The 19698-nt window shown below is 41.4% G+C and overlaps 3 protein-coding genes across 4 annotated transcripts in view; 2 read left to right on the top strand and 1 right to left on the bottom strand.

Annotated features, from left to right (window-relative positions):
- Positions 1 to 19698, top strand: part of exosc10 (exosome component 10) — a 285760-nt gene that overhangs the window by 125211 nt on the left and 140851 nt on the right. The gene's annotated exons all lie outside the window — the stretch shown is intronic.
- The window catches only part of ppih (peptidylprolyl isomerase H (cyclophilin H)), a 167290-nt gene that overhangs the window by 69436 nt on the left and 78156 nt on the right, over positions 1 to 19698 (top strand). The gene's annotated exons all lie outside the window — the stretch shown is intronic.
- si:dkeyp-100a1.6 (probable G-protein coupled receptor 160) lies at positions 1039 to 12570 on the bottom strand. The gene is made up of 2 exons (XM_060930750.1): positions 12467 to 12570; positions 1039 to 4846 (listed from the first exon to the last, which is right to left on the bottom strand). The coding sequence occupies exon 2, from the start codon at positions 4829 to 4831 to the stop codon at positions 3761 to 3763; it is 1071 nt and encodes a 356-aa protein (XP_060786733.1). The 5' UTR covers positions 4832 to 4846; positions 12467 to 12570; the 3' UTR covers positions 1039 to 3760.

Raw genomic sequence — 19698 nt, 5'->3', positions numbered from 1 at the left:
CCGTGAATAAAAGATCTATGCTTTGTATTCTATTTTTTATTTTCTGTGAATCCGTATTCTGTGACTTCATGATGCAACAAGGGTGTACATAGATGCCCGGGGAAAAATAGCACGTGCTCAGACAACGTCACATGAAAACAATTATCTGATGAGTCAGATGTTTTATCGGATCAGATCCAGGCCTGGAAAAATTGCTCCAGAAGCAATCTCACCGATACGGATAAACCCAGGCCTGGGATATAGGTATCATTATTAGCCTGGTGTGACCACCAGCCACATAAACTGCAGGGGACTGATTTATTTATAGTTACTGTAGTTATAGTTATCAGTATTATGGGACCGGGCCTTAAAGGAACAGTCCACCGTACTTCCATAATGAAATATGCTCTTATCTGAATTGAGACGAGCTGCTCTGTACCTCTCCGAGCTTTGCGCGACCTCCCAGTCAGTCAGACGCGCTGTCACTCCTGTTAGCAATGTAGCTAGGCTCAGTATGGCCAATGGTATTTTTGGGGGCTGTAGTTAGATGCGACCAAACTCTTCCGCGTTTTTCCTGTTTACATAGGTTTATATGACCAGTGATATGAAACAAGTTCAGTTACACAAATTGAAACGTGGCGATTTTGTATGCTATGGAAAGTCCGCACTATAATGACAGGCGTACTAACACCTTCTGCACGCTTCGGCGGCACATTGATACGGAGCTCAGATATCAATGCGCTGCCGAAGCGCGCAGAAGGTGTTAGTACGCCTGTCATTATAGTGCGGACTTTCCATAGCATAGAAAATTGCCACGTTTCAATTTGTGTAACTGAACTTGTTTCATATCACTGGTCATATAAACCTATGTAAACAGGAAAAACGCGGAAGAGTTTGGTCGCATCTAACTACAGCCCCAAAAAATACCATTGGCCATGCTGAGCCTAGCTACATTGCTAACAGGAGTGACAGCGCGTCTGACTGCGTCTGACTGACTGGGAGGTCGCGCAAAGCTCGGAGAGGTACGGAGCAGCTCGTCTCAATTCAGATAAGAGCATATTTCATTATGGAAGTACGGTGGACTGTTCCTTTAAAGTATTAACCCTCTGAGGTTGAAGGTTTTGCCCAAGAAGCTTGACAGGTTTAGAATGAGTAGGTCATGCAAGTAGATGAATATCTTCAAGGTTTTTTTTTTTTTAATCATACAAGCATAATAAACATATTGACAAACTTTATACTTTACACGTTCCTATATGCCCACTGCCAAATAATAATATAGTTTTTAAATTACCGAAATTAGATAACATAAAACTTGTCCCCTTCCTCAGTCACACCAGAGTCGGAGCGCTGAGTTCCCACTTACGCATTCATAAAAGACTATTCACATGGTAACGGCATGATAATCACTTTCACTCTTTCGATTTCCATTGGTTTCTCTTTCGCGGTGGGAACTGTCAGCCAAAGTTTAGGCTATTTGGAGGTAAAACTTGTTGCGAGTTGGCATGTAGATTTTATGTGCTTCGGATGATTTAGGATGGCGATTTAATTCAAAAAAATTTTTTTTTTTAAACTTCGACTCGATCCAGCCGAACATCACATTTAATCTTAAATAGAAGACTCTATTTATTATGAGCAGATCGGTTGATGTGTATGCACTGTAGTGCATACGCAGGAAAAATGACTGAGCAATTTTTCCAGAGTTAAAAGTATTTTCCTCAAAAATGATTAATTTTGCTCTATTTTGAGTTTGGAGAGTAAAATTTGGAGTTGGAATGGGAGCAAAATTACAGAGTAATTGTGTAACAGAGTTGGTTGTGGCTCTGAACTCAGTAAAATGGTACAAGAGTTAATTTCAAGACACATTGAATGGAGTCAAATACCAAAATAAAGTCAAATACCAGATAAATGAAGCTGTTGTAAAAAGCAGTTTTAGAACTGTGTTGGAATGTGTAAAAACATTGCCTTACCCATTGTGACTTGACCTGATGGGATTAAGAGTTAATCTGATGGGATTAAGAGATGGCGGGGGTCACGCTTCTCACTGAATGGAATGGAATTTTTCACTCTTCTCATTGAATAGAGTGGAAATTTTTTACCCTTCTCATTGAATACCCCCCTCACTGCCAACCCTTAATCCCAAAACAATAGGACATATGTTTTTTGATGGCCAGTTAATTGTCCAAATCAATGGAGCAGATTTAAGTTTTTGTGCTTGATCCATTCCGAAGACTGAACAGAATCACCTCAAGTGACCAAAACAGTTTGTCACAATGGGTAAGGTCGTGGTTTTTTTTCACACATTCCAACACAGTTCTAAAACTGCTTTTTACAACATCTTCATTTGTTGTTGTTTTTTTTAAGTACAATCATGACACACATACTACATAGATATTATTGTAGCTGAACTTGTGCTGAATACAAAAAAGTCATATGACTGAAAATACTGAGTAGATTCGTTGAAATTGATGATAAAATCAGAGCATGGCAAAATCATTAGAGTGACAGAAAATACCCTCAGACACCAGAGGGTTAATGCTACAGTTACTGTAGTGTTTTGTGGGTGTTTTTTGGTTAAAAATATAAATTTGAAAGTATATTGTACTTGATGAAGTAACAGTAATTGTTGGGAATGTATTTTCAATAAAAAAGCAAGAATTGGGATACAGCGAAGTACATTTATATATTAATATCTCACATATATGTATTTATGTAACATTTATTGAGAAATTTAGGTCTAGATATCAAATTCACACACTCTGTTTTAAGCACATTCCTACAGGTTTTTTTTTTTTATGCTTGTAGTGAATTGGTATTTTATTAAAGTGCCAAAGTATACATAAGGGGTGTTCACACGGCAACTTTTACTCCGGTGTAGCACCGGGGCTGCCCCAGTAGAGCGTTCACACGGTACAAAGTTATACCAGTGTAGCCCCTGAAAGCTGCTTAAACCGGTGCAAATCTAACCCTGCTCGGGAGGTGGTTTAAGAAATTTACTCCGGAGTAAATGCTAGTTTGCGGGGCAGCACCGATATAAAATGGGACGTCTGAACGCTACAGGGGTAGACTCGCTACGCGTGAGGAGAGTTGATTACATACGGGCATTGCATAATTTGCATCCTGGTATTTTGCGCTTCCAAAATGGCGAATATCAACAACAACAGAACTGCGTGTCTTCCAGTGTTGCCAGATTGGGCGGTTTTAAGTGCATTTTGGCGGATTTGAACATATTTTGGGCTGGAAAACGTCAGCAGTATCTGGCAACACTGGTGTCTTCATCCACGTTGTTTTCCCGGCGCCTGGTGATGCCATGACAACCGGGAAAAGGAAGTACATTTTCACGCATGCACATATTTCATTTCCGCATTATTACTATCGTATAGCACGGTCGCAAAAACTGCCGTGTGAACGTAAGTGGGGCTGCACCGGTGCTAACATGCTTCTCTCTAGTAAGCAGGTTTGTGACGTGTGAACGCTCCACAAAATTTACACCGGTGTAAGATATATCACAACAAAATACATCGGTGCAGCATTGATGCAAATATGTGCCGTGTGAACACTCCTATAGAAAAATACCATTTCTGCCCAAAATTGTATTTTTCTATGTATGCTTCTGCGCATATAATTTATTTATTTATTTTTTGGCAAGAATTTAGTCACAGCCACACATTTTTGTCCATATTGTTCAGTGTATGATCTAGCCCATTTGTCTTTGTATACAAGAAGCCTTTAAAAAGGTATCTTCATTGGTAATAGTTATTGTTGTATCTGGAGAATTGGCTCCTCAAGCTTGTTCTTCATGGAGTTTCGTACTGGCTGTAAACTGGCCGTTTTCCTTACTCAAATACCAGTAGAAACCCCATGGACAGATGTCATCTGGCAGTGTGCAGCAAGGTCCATGCTTGTTGCTTCTGTACCAGAAAGCTACGCCCTCCAATAAGCTGTTAGCACAGGCAGTCCAAAGGAGATTGACACTCGCATAAGCCGGCAGCACAAATCCCAGGAGCTCACAGGCCACGCTCATAAACAGGTAAGGTATCCAGCTCTGTGCAAAACACAGAACCAGGCTGATGATGAGAGGAGGACGATCCTGCTGCTTATCCATGTGCGTTTCCCCAACAGCTCCCCATTCAAGCTTTTCCAGATCCCTAGAAAAGGCTAGGTCGCTCATATAAAGTGAGCCAGTCTCTTGCTTTTCCAGTTTTCTAGCCAGGCGAACCCAGTGTGGGAGCTTTCTGCAGTGTAACAGAAGTAGGAAGCCTACAATGATGAGTAGATTTAAATTGAACTGACTGACTGCTGCAGATCTTTGTACAGAACATGCAAGAGCCTTGAACCCTTCTTTGTACTGAATGGTTTGCAGCTCTGTGTTTGTGTAGCGGGACGAGTAAAAGCAAGCCAGCGTCCACAGCAGCAGCACTACCACGCAGTGGACAACAGTCCTGCATAATGACTTCTGAGCAAAGGCCACATGCTGATGGATAACACAGTCTAAGGCTCCTGCCAGAAGGACAGGCAAAGGGAGCAGGGAGTAAACAGTGGAGCTGTGTGAAAGACTGAAGCACATGACTTCATAGGTGCCCTGGCTCTGCTGGAACCACCATGCCCAGAAGATGGAGCAGATCAACAGCAGATCTGCCAGGTATATCGAGATGCTGCAAACACCAAGGAGTGTCTTCGGAATGCTCCTCAACCAGAAGGATAAGATGAGTGTGTTCAGAATCACTTTGGAAAGAAGGAAGAGAAAGTACTGCAGAGTTTCATCGTGGGTACATTTCCCAGCCTGTTCCTGGAGCACAGCCATCATGCTCTCTGGGGCACTGTAAACCAGCGTTGTGTCGGCAGCTTGGTTCATTTTCAGAAGTGCTCTCTGGGGAAGAAAAGATGGACAAGCGAGCTTGTGAAACCAGTCAAGACAAAGCCGAATTGTGCAGCGAACTGCTCAGACAAGGCTTAAGTCATGTAATTAAATCATTTAATCATACAGTGTTCCACTGCCACAGTATCCAGTACCATTTACGCCAATTATATTCTAATATATTCAATTACCAGATCTGCCGACTTTTGCATAGGAAGGCTGCAATTTATTAACATTAGTATGAGCTATCACTCAAAAATATGTCAGAGGAACAACCTGTTCCCCCCCCCCCCCCCCCCCCCCCAATGAAACGAGATGCAAACGAATCTCTTAAACGGTGAAATCGAGAATCTTTTGTGCAGGGGTTTTGAACTCTCCAATGTTGATTGACAGCCTGAAAGCCCTGCCCAAAGTTTCATACCTCTGACATGAGTACCCACATATATTCAATATTATGTACTCTGCTTTTACCTGTATGCAGTTGTCATTAAAGGTGACATGCTGTACACTTTTCAATTATTTAATATTATCCTTGAAATGCCTTTATAAAGTTTGCGAGGTTTTCTTAATTGAAAAAAAAAACACCTTGGTTCTTTTTCTCATACCATTTTAGCATGATATGAAAACTCTTTTAGATAAGACAAGCTGATTTTGTGGCTGTGCCTTTTAAATCGTAACTAGACAGGGACACTCTAACGAGTGCAAACCCCGCCTTTTCCCTATTAAAATACATTGGGCGAAAATTTCGAAGTTCTGCCATGACCTTGACCTTTGACCTCCAAAATTTAATGGTTTCCTTCCTGGGTGATTGGCAACACGTACAAAATTTGGTCCAAATCGATCCATTGGTTCTTGAGATATCTTGCAGACACACAGACAGACAGACAGACAGATACACACACACAGACTGACGCAGGTGAAAATAATAACCCCTCCGACTACTGTCGGCGGGGTTAAATATGTTAACAGCTTCTTTCTGATTTGGTTAACCTTGTTAAACTATAAAACTATTTACGTAGGTTGTGTGCCCAGTCATATTCCTAACATTGGGTAAGCTACTTTGCCAAGCTAACCCGAACGAGCAACAGCGAACTGCGTGACGTGGTTAAAAAACAAAACAAAGTACCTTCGGTACCGTTAGTGCTTACAGAAGCTCACCACGGTGCATGGTGGCAACAAATTCATCACAATCGCACAACAGAGAGCTGCTTCTTACTCCAATATTATGGTTAACGCTAATAATGTAGCCTACCAAACTATGTATGTCTAAATTTAGCGTCATGACAGAACATTAACGTTATTTGACTGGGTAATGTTACCTGAATACCTTTTAGCTTTGACTGGTGATGCAAGCGAAATAAGGTTCAGTCCAATCTATTACAATATCCAATACAGTGTTTGTTTGGTTTGGAAATTTTGAAAGTTTTAGTTGTAGTTTGCTTTACAGATTGCTATGGGCGGTCGTATGTTAATAAGGGGCGGTACCATAAACGAGTAGTTTTTACATTCGAAACGTGCATTTTTCTCACTGGCCTGTTCTTTCCGTCCATTTTCTTTCTATGGCTGTTACAGACTGGGAAAGCGATGTTCCACTTTGAAAGGCCTAGGATGTCTCCAAGTCACGTCGACATATTTCCAAAAGAACAGGAAATTTTATTTTTAAGAATTCTACGGCATGTCACCTTGAAATATTCTTCCTCGTACTTAAGACTTCCAGGTAGTATTGTAACTCCTGATTTGTAGACCCACCAGCATAGACCTGTATCATCATCATCATCATAATCATCGTCATCATCATCATGAACAAATGTGGCAGGGATTCAAATAGGGATTGAAATTTGTTTGGTAAACACTAGTGCATATAGAGATCTTGCAGTCACGTGACCGGAAAGTACACAGCCGCCATCTTGTCGGTAAAAAACACAGCTGAATACTGCTGCACTCGTGTACAGAATGGATCAATTTCAACCGACGGACTACACGGCTCATTTTTCTAATGAACAGATAACTAGATATATGTCTAAAATAAACGATCTACAGATTAGTGACCCTTATCGCTTACCGGACGTAGTTTTCACGACCGTGTCAGTGGATATTGAACTGCCAGAGGTGGAATACCCAGACGTGTATAATTACCTCATTAACTTTCCCTCGCTGTTCAGTGGTGAAGCACTGCGTGCTTATAAATCTCTGGACAGTTATCTTTACAGAAATTCAGGATTTGTCAGCGACTCAGATGTGGCATCTTGTAAACAAGAAAATAACTATCCTCATTGGATGGGTAAGTCACTTAAGTATCTAGTATAGCACTGACCAGCCGATTATAGAATAGAATAAGGTAATTCCAAATCGTCCGTCTTGTTTACCATGGATCTGGCGTTGGAGAGGTAGAGGCTTGGCAGTGGAGGTTTGAGTGGCTGTTTTCTGAGCTTAGTCAACAGGCCGGCTCTGCCTGCAGCCTTGCTTTTGCTTCCGCTCCCGACGCCACCTCCTTCGCTTTGCTTCCGATAACAATCCACAGAGACCCCGCTGGTCTCGCTATCTCGTCCGGAATGTTGTGCATGCGATGGAAATCGCTACAAACCGTCATTTTCTGCTGGAAACCAATGTCCAGTAAGTCCATACGGTTGTAGTGGATATTGAAGTCCGGTACAGACGAACAACATGCAAAAATACACACAAAAAACATAAACGTGCACAGGTAGGGAGAGCTTGTAGCCGCAGCCGTTGTAGTAGAATTGTATATAGTAGGGTTTTCCAGAAGAAAAGGTAGAAGCAGAAGTACAACCCCGATTCCAAAAAAGTTGGGACAAAGTACAAATTGTAAATAAAAACGGAATGCAATGATGTGGAAGTTTCAAAATTCCATATTTTATTCAGAATAGAACATCGATGACATATCAAATGTTTAAACTGAGAAAATGTATCATTTAAAGAGAAAAATTAGGTGATTTTTTTTTAAATTTCATGACAACACATCTCAAAAAAGTTGGGACAAGGCCATGTTTCCCACTGTGAGACATCCCCTTTTCTCTTTACAACAGTCTGTAAATGTCTGGGGACTGAGGAGACAAGTTGCTCAAGTTTAGGGATAGGAATGTTAACCCATTCTTGTCTAATGTAGGATTCTAGTTGCTCAACTGTCTTGGGTCTTTTTTGTCGTATCTTCCGTTTTATGATGTGCCAAATGTTTTCTATGGGTGAAAGATCTGGACTGCAGGCTGGCCAGTTCAGTACCCGGACCCTTCTTCTACGCAGCCATGATGCAATATGTGGTTTGGCATTGTCATGTTGGAAAATGCAAGGTCTTCCCTGAAAGAGACGTCGTCTGGATGGGAGCATATGTTGCTCTAGAACCTGGATATACCTTTCAGCATTGATGGTGTCTTTCCAGATGTGTAAGCTGCCCATGCCACACGCACTAATGCAACCCCATACCATCAGAGATGCAGGCTTCTGAACTGAGCGCTGATAACTTGGGTCGTCCTTCTCCTCTTTAGTCCAAATGACACGGCGTCCCTGATTTCCATAAAGAACTTCAAATTTTGATTCGTCTGACCACAGAACAGTTTTCCACTTTGCCACAGTCCATTTTAAATGAGCCTTGGCCCAGAGAAGACGTCTGCGCTTCTGGATCATGTTTAGATACGGCTTCTTCTTTGAACTATAGAATTTTAGCTGGCAACGGCGGATGGCACGGTGAATTGTGTTCACAGATAATGTTCTCTGGAAATATTCCTGAGCCCATTTTGTGATTTCCAATACAGAAGCATGCCTGTATGTGATGCAGTGCCGTCTAAGGGCCCGAAGATCACGGGCACCCAGTATGGTTTTCCGGCCTTGACCCTTACGCACAGAGATTCTTCCAGATTCTTTGAATCTTTTGTTGATATTATGCACTGTAGATGATATGTTCAAACTCTTTGCAATTTTACACTGTCGAACTCCTTTCTGATATTGCTCCACTATTTGTCGGTGCAGAATTAGGGGGATTGGTGATCCTCTTCCCATCTTTACTTCTGAGAGCCGCTGCCACTCCAAGATGCTCTTTTTATACCCAGTCATGTTAATGACCTATTGCCAATTGACCTAATGAGTTGCAATTTGGTCCTCCAGCTGTTCCTTTTTTGTACCTTTAACTTTTCCAGCCTCTTATTGCCCCTGTCCCAACTTTTTTGAGATGTGTTGCTGTCATGACATTTCAAATGAGCCAATATTTGGCATGAAATTTCAAAATGTCTCACTTTCGACGTTTGATATGTTGTCTATGTTCTATTGTGAATACAATATCAGTTTTTGAGATTTGTAAATTATTGCATTCCGTTTTTATTTACAATTTGTACTTTGTCCCAACTTTTTTGGAATCGGGGTTGTAGAAGTAGATGGCGGAAATATGGCGTTTGACTGACAAGATGGCGTCTGTCACAATCTGGATCGGCTGTGACGTCACATGCAAGTGCTCCATTGGTTAACAGACTGGTGTGGAGGCTCACTGCAACCAAACATAAAACTTCTTAGGAAATTGTATCCTTGTGCAACTGCAGCTGGTACTCTGAACTGTCAGTGGGTTTCTGTCAGTCATGACCACATACTTGTGTAATTTACATATTAGATTGTATAATTGGATATAACCTATACCTGAGCAAAAGCTCAATAGCTGCATATCCTTTTCCAGAAAATAAAGCATCAAAAACGAAAAGGAAAATTCCATGTCGGTTTGTACCAACAAGTAGCGTGCAAAAGATTCAGCTCGTGACTTCTTTAGTTTCTGCGATATGGAGGCTTTAAAAATGAGATGCGGCCCTCAAAACAAGTGTTGGTAAAAAATAAAAATAAATAAACCCCCACAAGGTTCCATAAGTCCTTACTTTGGAACTATTTATGTTAAGTGCTTGAAATTTTCAGAGATTGTTGTGCACTATTAGATGTTTTAAACTTCTCAACCAGTTGGCCCACAGTTGCGTATGTGCCAAGTTATGGCTTGCTAAAAGTTTTTGTGTGTTGGAGCCTACTACGTATATCTTCACACTGAACCACATCAGATCTTTTTATATATAATACACGTGATAGTCCTTCTTTAGCAACTAGGCGCATGTCTGAAAGAAATCAAAGTTCCTGAATTATGAGGCGTGGTTCTGAAAGGGCACATTTTACTTCGTAAAGCCACAAAATAGTCACTAAGTAAACCAAAGCCATGACCACCAAGGAAGAAAACAAACACCCAAAACTGTGAAAACCATCAGGCAATCATAGCTTTATTCATTTTCGACATGCACAATGAGTCAAAGACTTGTAAAGAATACATTCGAACTAATAAATATCTAAATTATAAATATAAAAAAAAGAATTAAACTACTATAATGGGTAAATATCAAACTTGTCATCATATCAAAGAGGTCTTATATACACAATATAAAAAAAATTAAAATGTTGTTAAGTCGAGAATATAACAATGCAATTTAACTCTGTTGATCACAAATATTACATTTGCACAATGTGCCACTGGTAAGATTCGTTTTTTTTGATGGCGCTTTTAAACTGTCTCCGTTCTGTAGGGAGATTGTTCCACACATGAGTCACCAGATGGGTAAACGATCCATGAGTCCATTCGCCGTTCGTTGTGCTACTCCGACGTATTTTAACATCTAACATGAATAGTTTGAAAGTAATAACTTTGGAACTTTGCAATTTTTAGCAACACTTGTTTATCCAGGCCACGATCCCTTTTATTAAAAGTCTAAATCTCAGAAACTGAAGATCCAAGCCGAAAATTTTGCACACTAGTTGTTGGCTACAAGGACGTAATTTGCATGACATATGAAGCAAATCCAAGATGGTGAGCTGGGAGACCTTTGTTGATTTGAGATGGAATTACCTAAAAGCCATACGCTTCTCTGACCGTTTCATGGTGTCATTTCCTGAGATGGAAATAAATGATCATATTTGAGAGAAGTCTTGTTCGAGAAGAATTTAAGCAATCCTAAGATTTTTTTTAAAAACAGATGATTTCCAGCATTGTTCCACCATATTTCTAAATTATATTGATTTAATTTGGGCAAAGTCTGGCGTTTTTCATTTAATTATTCAAAATGGTAAATGTTATACGCTCACCGGCCACTTTAATAGGAACTTGTTCTCGGCTGGCAGGACTGGAACCCAATGTGGTCTTCTGCTGTCGCGTGCCAAGATGCTTTTCTGCTCACCACGGTTGTAAAGAGTTGCTATATCCTTCCTGGCAGCTCGAACCAGTCTGTCCATTTCCCCCTGCCCTATCTTATCAACAAGGCGTTTGTTTCCACCCACAGAACTGTCGCTCACTCGTGTTGTTTTTTTTTTTTCGCACCATTCTGTGTAAACTCTACAGACTGTTATGTGTACAAACCCCAGGATAGGGCTGCACAATTAATCGAATTTAATCGAAAATCGCGATTTTGGCTGCCACGATTAAATTAAATGAAAATCACGATTTATTTCCATTTAAAATGCGAGCTCTGCTGTATATCTGATCAAGCACTTTTTGACCAATACTCCGCCAAACCATTAGGGGGCGAACCGACGCATGTAAGGTTTAATTACTCCGCCTAAATAGTGCAGTGTTGCCAGATTGGGCGGTTTTAAGTGCATTTTGGTGGGTTTTGAACATATTTTGGGCTGGAAAACGTCAGCAGCATCTGGCAACACTGGCCAAGTGCGCAGAGCTTCAGTGCAGCGGTATCTTCTTCAAGGGGTGATAGCGTGAGAGTAGGTAACAGATTGAGGTGAGAGAGAAAAGCTAACTATGTCGGAACAACAGACTATTTAGCGCTGGAGGCAATGTTGTGACCTGCCTTCGCTCATGTTTAAAGCCAGAGCATGTTGATAGGCTGGTCTTTCTAGCTAAAAACTTGTAGGCCTCAGTATAATGCTATGTAATTGTTGCAATTGAGTTTTCAGTTCCTTCATCCTTTGGTAATTTCTTGGATAAATTTCATTTATTTGTCATTTGGAAATCAGAATTTCTCTCTTAAATTTCATTCTGCACTGAAAGCTGTTCATATTGTTTGTTTGAATATAGTGAAATAAAATTTAAGTGATTTCCCTAACATCAAGAATAATCGTGATTAATAATCGCAATTACAATTTTGATCAAGATAATCGTGATTATCATTTTTTCCATAATCGTGCAGCCCTACCCCAGGAGATCAGCAGTTTCTGAAATACTCCAACCAGTCCATCTGGCTCAAATCAACACCCGTGCCGCAGTGAAAGTCCCACTTTTTGAGATGGCAATTTTTCCCATTCGGGTGTTTGAAGACGTGAACAGTAATTAACCGAAGCTCTTGATTTTGTATCTGCATGATTTCACGCATCGTGCTGCCGTCAAGGGATCGGCCGATTAGAGAACTGCATAAAACAGCAGGTGGATGGGTGTTCCTAATAAAGTGGCCAGTGAGCGTAAATTGTAAATCAGTATTATTTTGTGCACAAAGAGCCACACTCGTTTTTAATATTGTTTTCCAAGCTACTTATGTGACAACACTTATTACGAGACTTTCTTAGTCAAGCGGAATCAGGAGAAGTATTTAACAAATAGCGAAATTCAAATCTATAAACAATAAACGTGACTCTTGAATAGTGCACAGCAGCTGTTACCTGGATTGTTCCTCTTGTTTGTTTTTTCCTCTCTGTTGTCTTCTGCTGAAGATATTGAACTTGCTACCCCATCAATATGAAAGTGAGTGAAGTGTTCCTCGATGGAGCAAGTGTGTGTCGTTCGGCAACAGACACTCCTCCTTTGGCTTGACCACACCTGTTCCACCTGTAATCTGAAGCACACAGCTCCTTTCACCACACCTGCCATTATGTGGCTTCCTCTGGGTCCTAAAGCAACACCGCTCTCTGTGTGTGTGTGTGTGTGTGAGAGAGAGTGTGTGTGTTTCTCTAGATGTGGGTGGTTCTCCACTATAGTTGCAAATTGGGATATGGACCTTGAGCAAACTGATAAGTTCATAAGGCAGAATTCTGGTAGCCAATTTTGGAGTTTTATCAAAGCATCTTCTTATTGCTCAACATGGCAAAATTCAAGGTTAAAGGTCAAGGTCATTTCAAGGTCAAGGTTGCCCTGGTCTCTGTCAGTACACAAACAGGTCTCTGAAATGCCTAATAAATCCATAATCTCTGACCAAAATCAAAATGTAATTGACCCCAATTACAAATCTGGGCCTTATTATAAATAATTCTATTTGAAAATGTATATTTATCACAATAGAACAATAAATATATGTATTAAAAGGGTGCAGCGTTTGTGTACTGACAGCATGTTTGTGTACTGACATGTTCAAAAATAAGACAACGAAGTTGATTATTTGAGCAGAACAGTAATAGATTTAATTTTTGAACCTCAAAAATGGCAACAACATTAACCATGTGTTAACAAAATTAGGAACAAAACATATAAGAACCTAAGGCAACATTTCATGACACCAATTATAAAGTAGCCTAATTAACATTTCCTCACTTTTCTAAATTTGCCCGTGCTTTTGACATTTTAGTCAATCCAAACAAGGTCCAAATTCATGACTACACCAGGCGCTGGATAAATGTCCCAATCACTACACCAAATCTGGGTGATTTTTTTTTTTTACTAGTTGGGTCCATGTAGATGTAGGAATCATCATGTGCCTAGAGTTCTTGGAATTTCTGGTGACGGGGACACTCTCAGAAATTGACTAGGCCTAATCAGAAAACCTTTAAAGATATCCTGGTAGGATACATGTACTAGGTATAGGCCTATATACTAGTAGGTTGACAAAAGGGATCGAGAGACATCAAACTGTCATCCTATCAAATTGATCAATACACTAACACAATAGTCAGTACACAAACAGACCCCGGTGTTAGTGTATGGACTGTTAGTGTATGGACAAATAGTTCATCATCTGGTCACCAGGGTGCAGATGTGTATATGATGCCTGTGCATTGCAGTCTAGTTGAAAGGTCTTCTAACTTGCATTCATGGCACAAACATGTTTTCATGACAAAGCTGGGCCTACATCATTCTAGAAGTGTTAGTGTATTGACTGCTATTATAAATTCTGTTAAAAATTGCCATACAAACCTGAACAATGCTGGAAAACTACCACAATATGAAATTCAATGTTTCCCTCCCTTGAACTTGTGGGATTCCCACAATGCACTGCAGTCATCTCATTAGAATAGTTCTGTCCATTTTCCCCAGGTGTCTCTAGTAGTTAGTACTGTTAGTGTACTGACTTAATTACTTGGGACACCAAAAATCAATTTCTTGGCGGGAAAATTTCTGACTAGTATTGGAAATATTTTCAAAATGTGCTTTTCTTCATGCTGCATGGACAATATTGATCATATTTAAATGGGTGACACAAAATAATAACACCAATAAATATTTTTCAGCAAGGGTTTATTTTCCTTCTGGGATGTATGAGAGACGCATTTTGGACCCCCTTGGGTACTTCCAATGAAAAATTCTACCAACACTATTATATTTGAGTGGATAAAATTTAATATCAATTAATTTTTATAATCAATAGGAAGGCATATGAACACAGACACCCTGATTTTATTTAAAGGCCTGGTCTCAGAATACTTAAGTGAGGTGACACCAATTTGCAACTATAGTGGAGAACCACCCCCGTACAGCTTTGAATGTAGCTTTTGCAACCAGGTTCCCAGACTCATGGAAATAATATTAAAGACAACTGGAGGGCTTGTCCAGGGTGTACCTCACCTTTCACCCGTAGTCAGCTGGGATAGGCTCCAGCTTGCCTGCGACCCTGTAGAACAGGATAAAGCAGCTAGAGATAATGAGATGAGATAACTGGAGGGGAATTATAATAATTACATTATGGCATTCTTTTTATTAAAAGATGGACCACACCTTCCAGCATCATCCCCCCCATATGTGCACACATGCACGCACACACTCCCCAGACATGTCTACAACAGTGCTTTGCTTCTTTTTTTTATTGGTCGGTTTGCATAAGGTTCAAATGTTGCCTGGGATAAGGATTAGTGAGGGCACAAACAAGTCCATCCCAATAACAAATGGCCCAACAGCGAAAAGATGACGTGACAAAGGTGGTGAGGAAGGAAAAAAATGTTGTCTTTGTGACAAACAAAACCTGAAATTCATCCTCCCCTGGGTGTGGATTGTTTTTCTTGGACCTGGTTTGTAAGAGGAAGCAAATCTGAGCCTTCAAGGGTGAATTTTTTGTCAACAGTAGCTTTAATTATTTACAGCCTGTTGCTAGTCTATTCCCAGATTTTAAATAGAATTCATTTAAAGCAGATACGCAGAACCGGTTCTGTTCATAATTTTTATGGACAGAATTTCTAGGCGCAGCCAGGGGCCGGAAGGAATCCTGTTTGGGAACCACAGGATTTCATCTCTGCTTTTTGCGGATGATGTTGTCCTGTTGGCTTCTTCAAACCAGGACCTTCAGCATGCACTGGGGCGGTTTGCAGTCGAGTGTGAAGCGGCTGGGATGAGAATCAGCACCTCCAAGTCCGAGGCCATGGTTCTCGACCGGAAAAGGGTGGCTTGCCCTCTTCAGGTTGGTGGAGAAGTCCTGCCTCAAGTGGAGGAGTTTAAGTATCTCGGGATCTTGTTCACGAGTGAGGGAAGGATGGAGCGTGTGATCGACAGGCGGATCGGTGCAGCCTCCGCAGTGATGCGGTCGCTTTACCGGTCCGTCGTGGTGAAGAAGGAGCTGAGCCAAAAGGCGAAGCTCTCAATTTACCGGTCGATCTACGTTCCGACTCTCACCTATGGTCATGAGCTTTGGGTAATGACCGAAAGAACAAGATCGCAGATACAAGCGGCCGAAATGAGTTTCCTTCGCAGGGTGGCTGGGCGCTCCCTTAGAGATAGGGTGAGAAGCACAGTCACTCGGGAGGAGCTCGGAGTAGAGCCGCTGCTCCTCCACATCGAAAGGAATCAGCTGAGGTGGCTCGGGCATCTTTTTCGGATGCCTCCTGGACGCCTCCCTGGGGAGGTGTTCCAGGCATGTCCCCCCGGGAGGAGGCCCCGGGGAAAACCCAGGACGCGCTGGAGGGACTATGTCTCTCGGCTGGCCTGGGAACACCTCGGTGTTCTTCCCGAGGAGCTGGCCGAGGTGTCTGGGGAAAGGGAAGTTTGGGCTTCCATGCTTAGACTGCTGCCTCTGCGACCCGGTCCCGGATAAAGCGGAAGGAGATGAGACGAGATGCAGAACCTTTATTTTTAAATAAATATAGGATGGAGTGGATAGGATCTCCATCCTTGACTCTTGTATGCTGCATAAATGGGTAATTCCAGCCCAAATCACCAGATTTAGAAAAATATTTGCCATTGACCATCTTAGATTTGCTTCATACTTTCTGGAAATATTGTCAGTGTGCCCAATAAATAGTGTACAAAACTTTAGGTTTGTACCTTCATTAGTTTCTGAGATATAGGGGCTTTAAAAAAGGGGCGTGACCCCAATTTCACTGTTAAAATGCGTACTACGGAAAATGGACCTAAATTCCATAAGTCATTACTTTTAAACTATTTATGCAAGATGCATGAAATTTTCAAGGATTGTTCTTCAACACCAGACGCCTTTAATTACTAAAATAGAAAGTTCACAGTTCAATATTTGCCAAGTTATGGCTTGGTGAAAATCATAAAAAAAAATGTCTTCTATCGTGCTTTGGAGCAACTTTGACGCCCCATATCTCCACATTAAAGCACACCAGATCTTTCAAATTTTATTTATTACTCATGTTACGCTACGTTCACACTGCAAGGCTTAATGCTCAATTCCGATTTTTTTGTGAAATCCGATTTTTTTGTGAGGTCGTTCACATTAACAAATATATGCGACTTGTATGTGATCCTCAGTATGAACGAAAAGCGACCTAAAAGTGTTCCGCATGCGCACTGCAGGATACGACGACGTCACACGCAGTGAGCAATGCCAGTGTTTACGGAAGTAAAACCGCCCGGTTGCGGTATGACTCATCCAATCTAGCTTGAATAGCTGCATCCCCCCAAATGGAAATCAGCTCCCTAACCTCTGCGTCCTTCCATTGAGAAGATTCAGAACCTTCACAGCCCGAAGCGTCCCTCGCATTGATGTCATGCGCAGGGGCGCAGATACGTTTTTTGAACTGGGGGGGGACAAAAAACTGGGGGGGACAAAGCTGCCAGCAAACCAACCCCAACATGCCTGTCAAACTTGTTGTTAGTAACCATAGCAACCAAGCTCGAGCTCGCAACCTGTGCAGTCTGCGCAGCTCAACCAACCGAATATCAGTCTTTTTGTTTTATGTGAGTTGTTGCAACTATATGTATACACTGCTGTGCACCTCAATAAACCGAATGGTAATTAGTCTTTTGATTTTTCCGTGAGGTTTGCCTTATGCAAAGAAAGACAGCATAGACGTTTTTTCCTCCCTATAAGTAGGGGGGACCGAACGAGGTGAATTTAAATATGACTCGTCCCACCCTCTATCTGCGCCCGTGATTATGCGCCATGTTGTTGTAACTTTTTTGAGAGACCCGCCGCCTACTTCAGCGCAGAATAGTGACGTTTGTGGCTTGTTGATGACGTGTAAGTCGGATGAATGCGACCTGGCGGTTCAGACTGAAGTCGCATATGAAAAGAGCGGATAGGAATCGGAATTAGCACCACATATCCAAACGGCCTGGGTCGGATTTGAAAAAATCGGATCTGTGTCGTTCATATTGTCAATAAAAGATCGGATACAGGTCACATATGGGCGAAAAGATCGGATTTGAGTCACTTCAGCCTGCAGTGTGAACGTAGCCTTATAGTACTCTTTAGGCAACTAGGTATGTGTTCAAAAGAAATCAAACTTTCTGATTTATTAGGTTTTAAAAATAAAACAAACATTTTGCATCTATAATTCAAATGCATATTACAAATGTATGACAAGGTCTACCATAACAGTTATACCACTGGAAAGAGCTTGTTCTGATTAGCAAACGCACAAAATATGAAGTTGGGACCCTAAACCAAACTATAAATATTAAGGTATCAAGTACGGCATAAAGCAGCTAGAGATAATGAGATGAGACAACACAGACACTGCCATGTTTAAGGATTACAACTTTATGATGCTTTGGGTAAAAGGTGTGTGTGTGTGTGTGTGTGTGTGTGAGAGAGAGAGACTCGTTTTAATGGAACCCTGAGAAACACCAGACCTCAGTCCCATGGAAAACTTGTGGGATTATTCGGAAGACTCTAACTGACTAATATCACACCCAGATACTGGATGAGTGGAAAGAAAATTAGGATAAAATTGTGCTTTTATTAAAGCAAGGGATGGCATAATCAAGGCTTTTGTATTTTGTCTGGAGATTGCGTAGCTCCTATCGGTTAGCGTGACCCTGTACATGACCCCCAGATGTTCCTGCGTCTATCCTGCATTATGACATTAATCAGCCCTTGGCTTTGTTTCTCAGCATTCCATGCTTTCATTCAACAGTTTCACCTTGAAACAATTTCAACTCCGTGAATCTTAGGCCCTGTCCACACGGCAACGGATTCAGGTGAATCCGATACAATTGTTTATCGTTTTGGCCTGACGTCCACACGGCACCGGCGTTTTGGGTGCCCCAAAACGCAATCTTTTGAGAACGGGTTCCAGAGTGGAAAGATCTGGCAACGTTGCCGTTGCGAAGTCGTCTGGATGAGTAGAATGGATTTGTTTATGATGACGTCACAACCACATGACTGTGAGTGCTTCACGCCGGGTAGAAGTGTAACGAACTCGATGCGAGTTGTCAACAAATCCTATAACTTGGTTCATGAAACGCGCTTACAAAATATTTTCACTGTGAATATTTATTGTGTAATGGTGCAAAGTGAGAGAGAGAGAGAGAGAGAGAGAGAGAGAGAGAATAGCCCTTAGGGCAGAGTCAATCCCGCCAGCAAAAATAGGGAAAAAAAGGAGCGATCTCACCTCTTCAGATGTTGGTTTAAGTCCTACAATACATTCCTCAAAAAGGGCGTAGAAGAACAAATTAATCCATCAACGTGTAGCATTCAATTTATTCCGGACCATTAAAGACGCCGCCTTCCGCGTAGAATCATACGTCATCCTCGCCGCCATATTGGATGGGTCAAAGCGGAGAATAAAGATGCCTCATTCATGTGCTGCGTTTAACTGTACCAACAGGTTTACCGTCCAAACGAGATCACATGGGATTACCTTTCACAGGTGAGACTGGAAAAATACTTTTCATTGTATTTGGTCATTATAACGTAATTTTACGAACAGATTTTTCTGACTTTGTGGCTAATATGAAGTCTCGCGCATAATAGTTTATGCGCATGCGTCCTTACTACTTCTATTGTTCTGGTGTCTCCGAAGGGACTGTCTTACAGCGCCCCTAGAGGTGTGGCATGTGTATTGCATCGTTTTCAGCAAGCGTTGCGTTGCCATATGGACCTGATATTTTACTGATCGTTGCCCATGTGGACGAGATATTTTTTAAAATAACATCTCGTTGCCGTTGTCGTGTGGATGTAGCCTTAAGTGTGGTGCCTTGCTTTAATTTTCCTCAATTTAGTCCTTCTACAGAAGCTTACAGAAAGAATCTTGATGCTTTGAGGTAAATTAATCCTTTTAGAAAGCTGAACAGACTGTCCCCTTCCTGAATACACACAGCTGAATAATGCTGCTCCAGCTCGTTTCTGCTGATCAGTCGGCGTAGGTGGGTGTAGACCAAAACCCAGCCACTCTTTATCTTGTACTAGAGTGAACAGCAAAAGTGAGAAGAGCTTTCAGTTTTAACTGTATCTACAGGAGTTAAAATGATTCACTGGTATAAAGAGAGGCATAATTAAGCCGAAAGT

Source organism: Neoarius graeffei, chromosome 10, assembly GCF_027579695.1.
Source record: "Neoarius graeffei isolate fNeoGra1 chromosome 10, fNeoGra1.pri, whole genome shotgun sequence".
Taxonomy (NCBI): domain Eukaryota; kingdom Metazoa; phylum Chordata; class Actinopteri; order Siluriformes; family Ariidae; genus Neoarius; species Neoarius graeffei.
Note: the sequence above shows the minus strand (reverse complement) of the source record. Positions and strands in the feature narration are given on the sequence as shown.

What these genes read in the sequence shown, in the direction of transcription:
- si:dkeyp-100a1.6 (XM_060930750.1), bottom strand. Translation starts at nt 4,831, where the DNA reads ATGAACCAAGCTGCCGACACAACGCTGGTTTACAGTGCCCCAGAGAGC.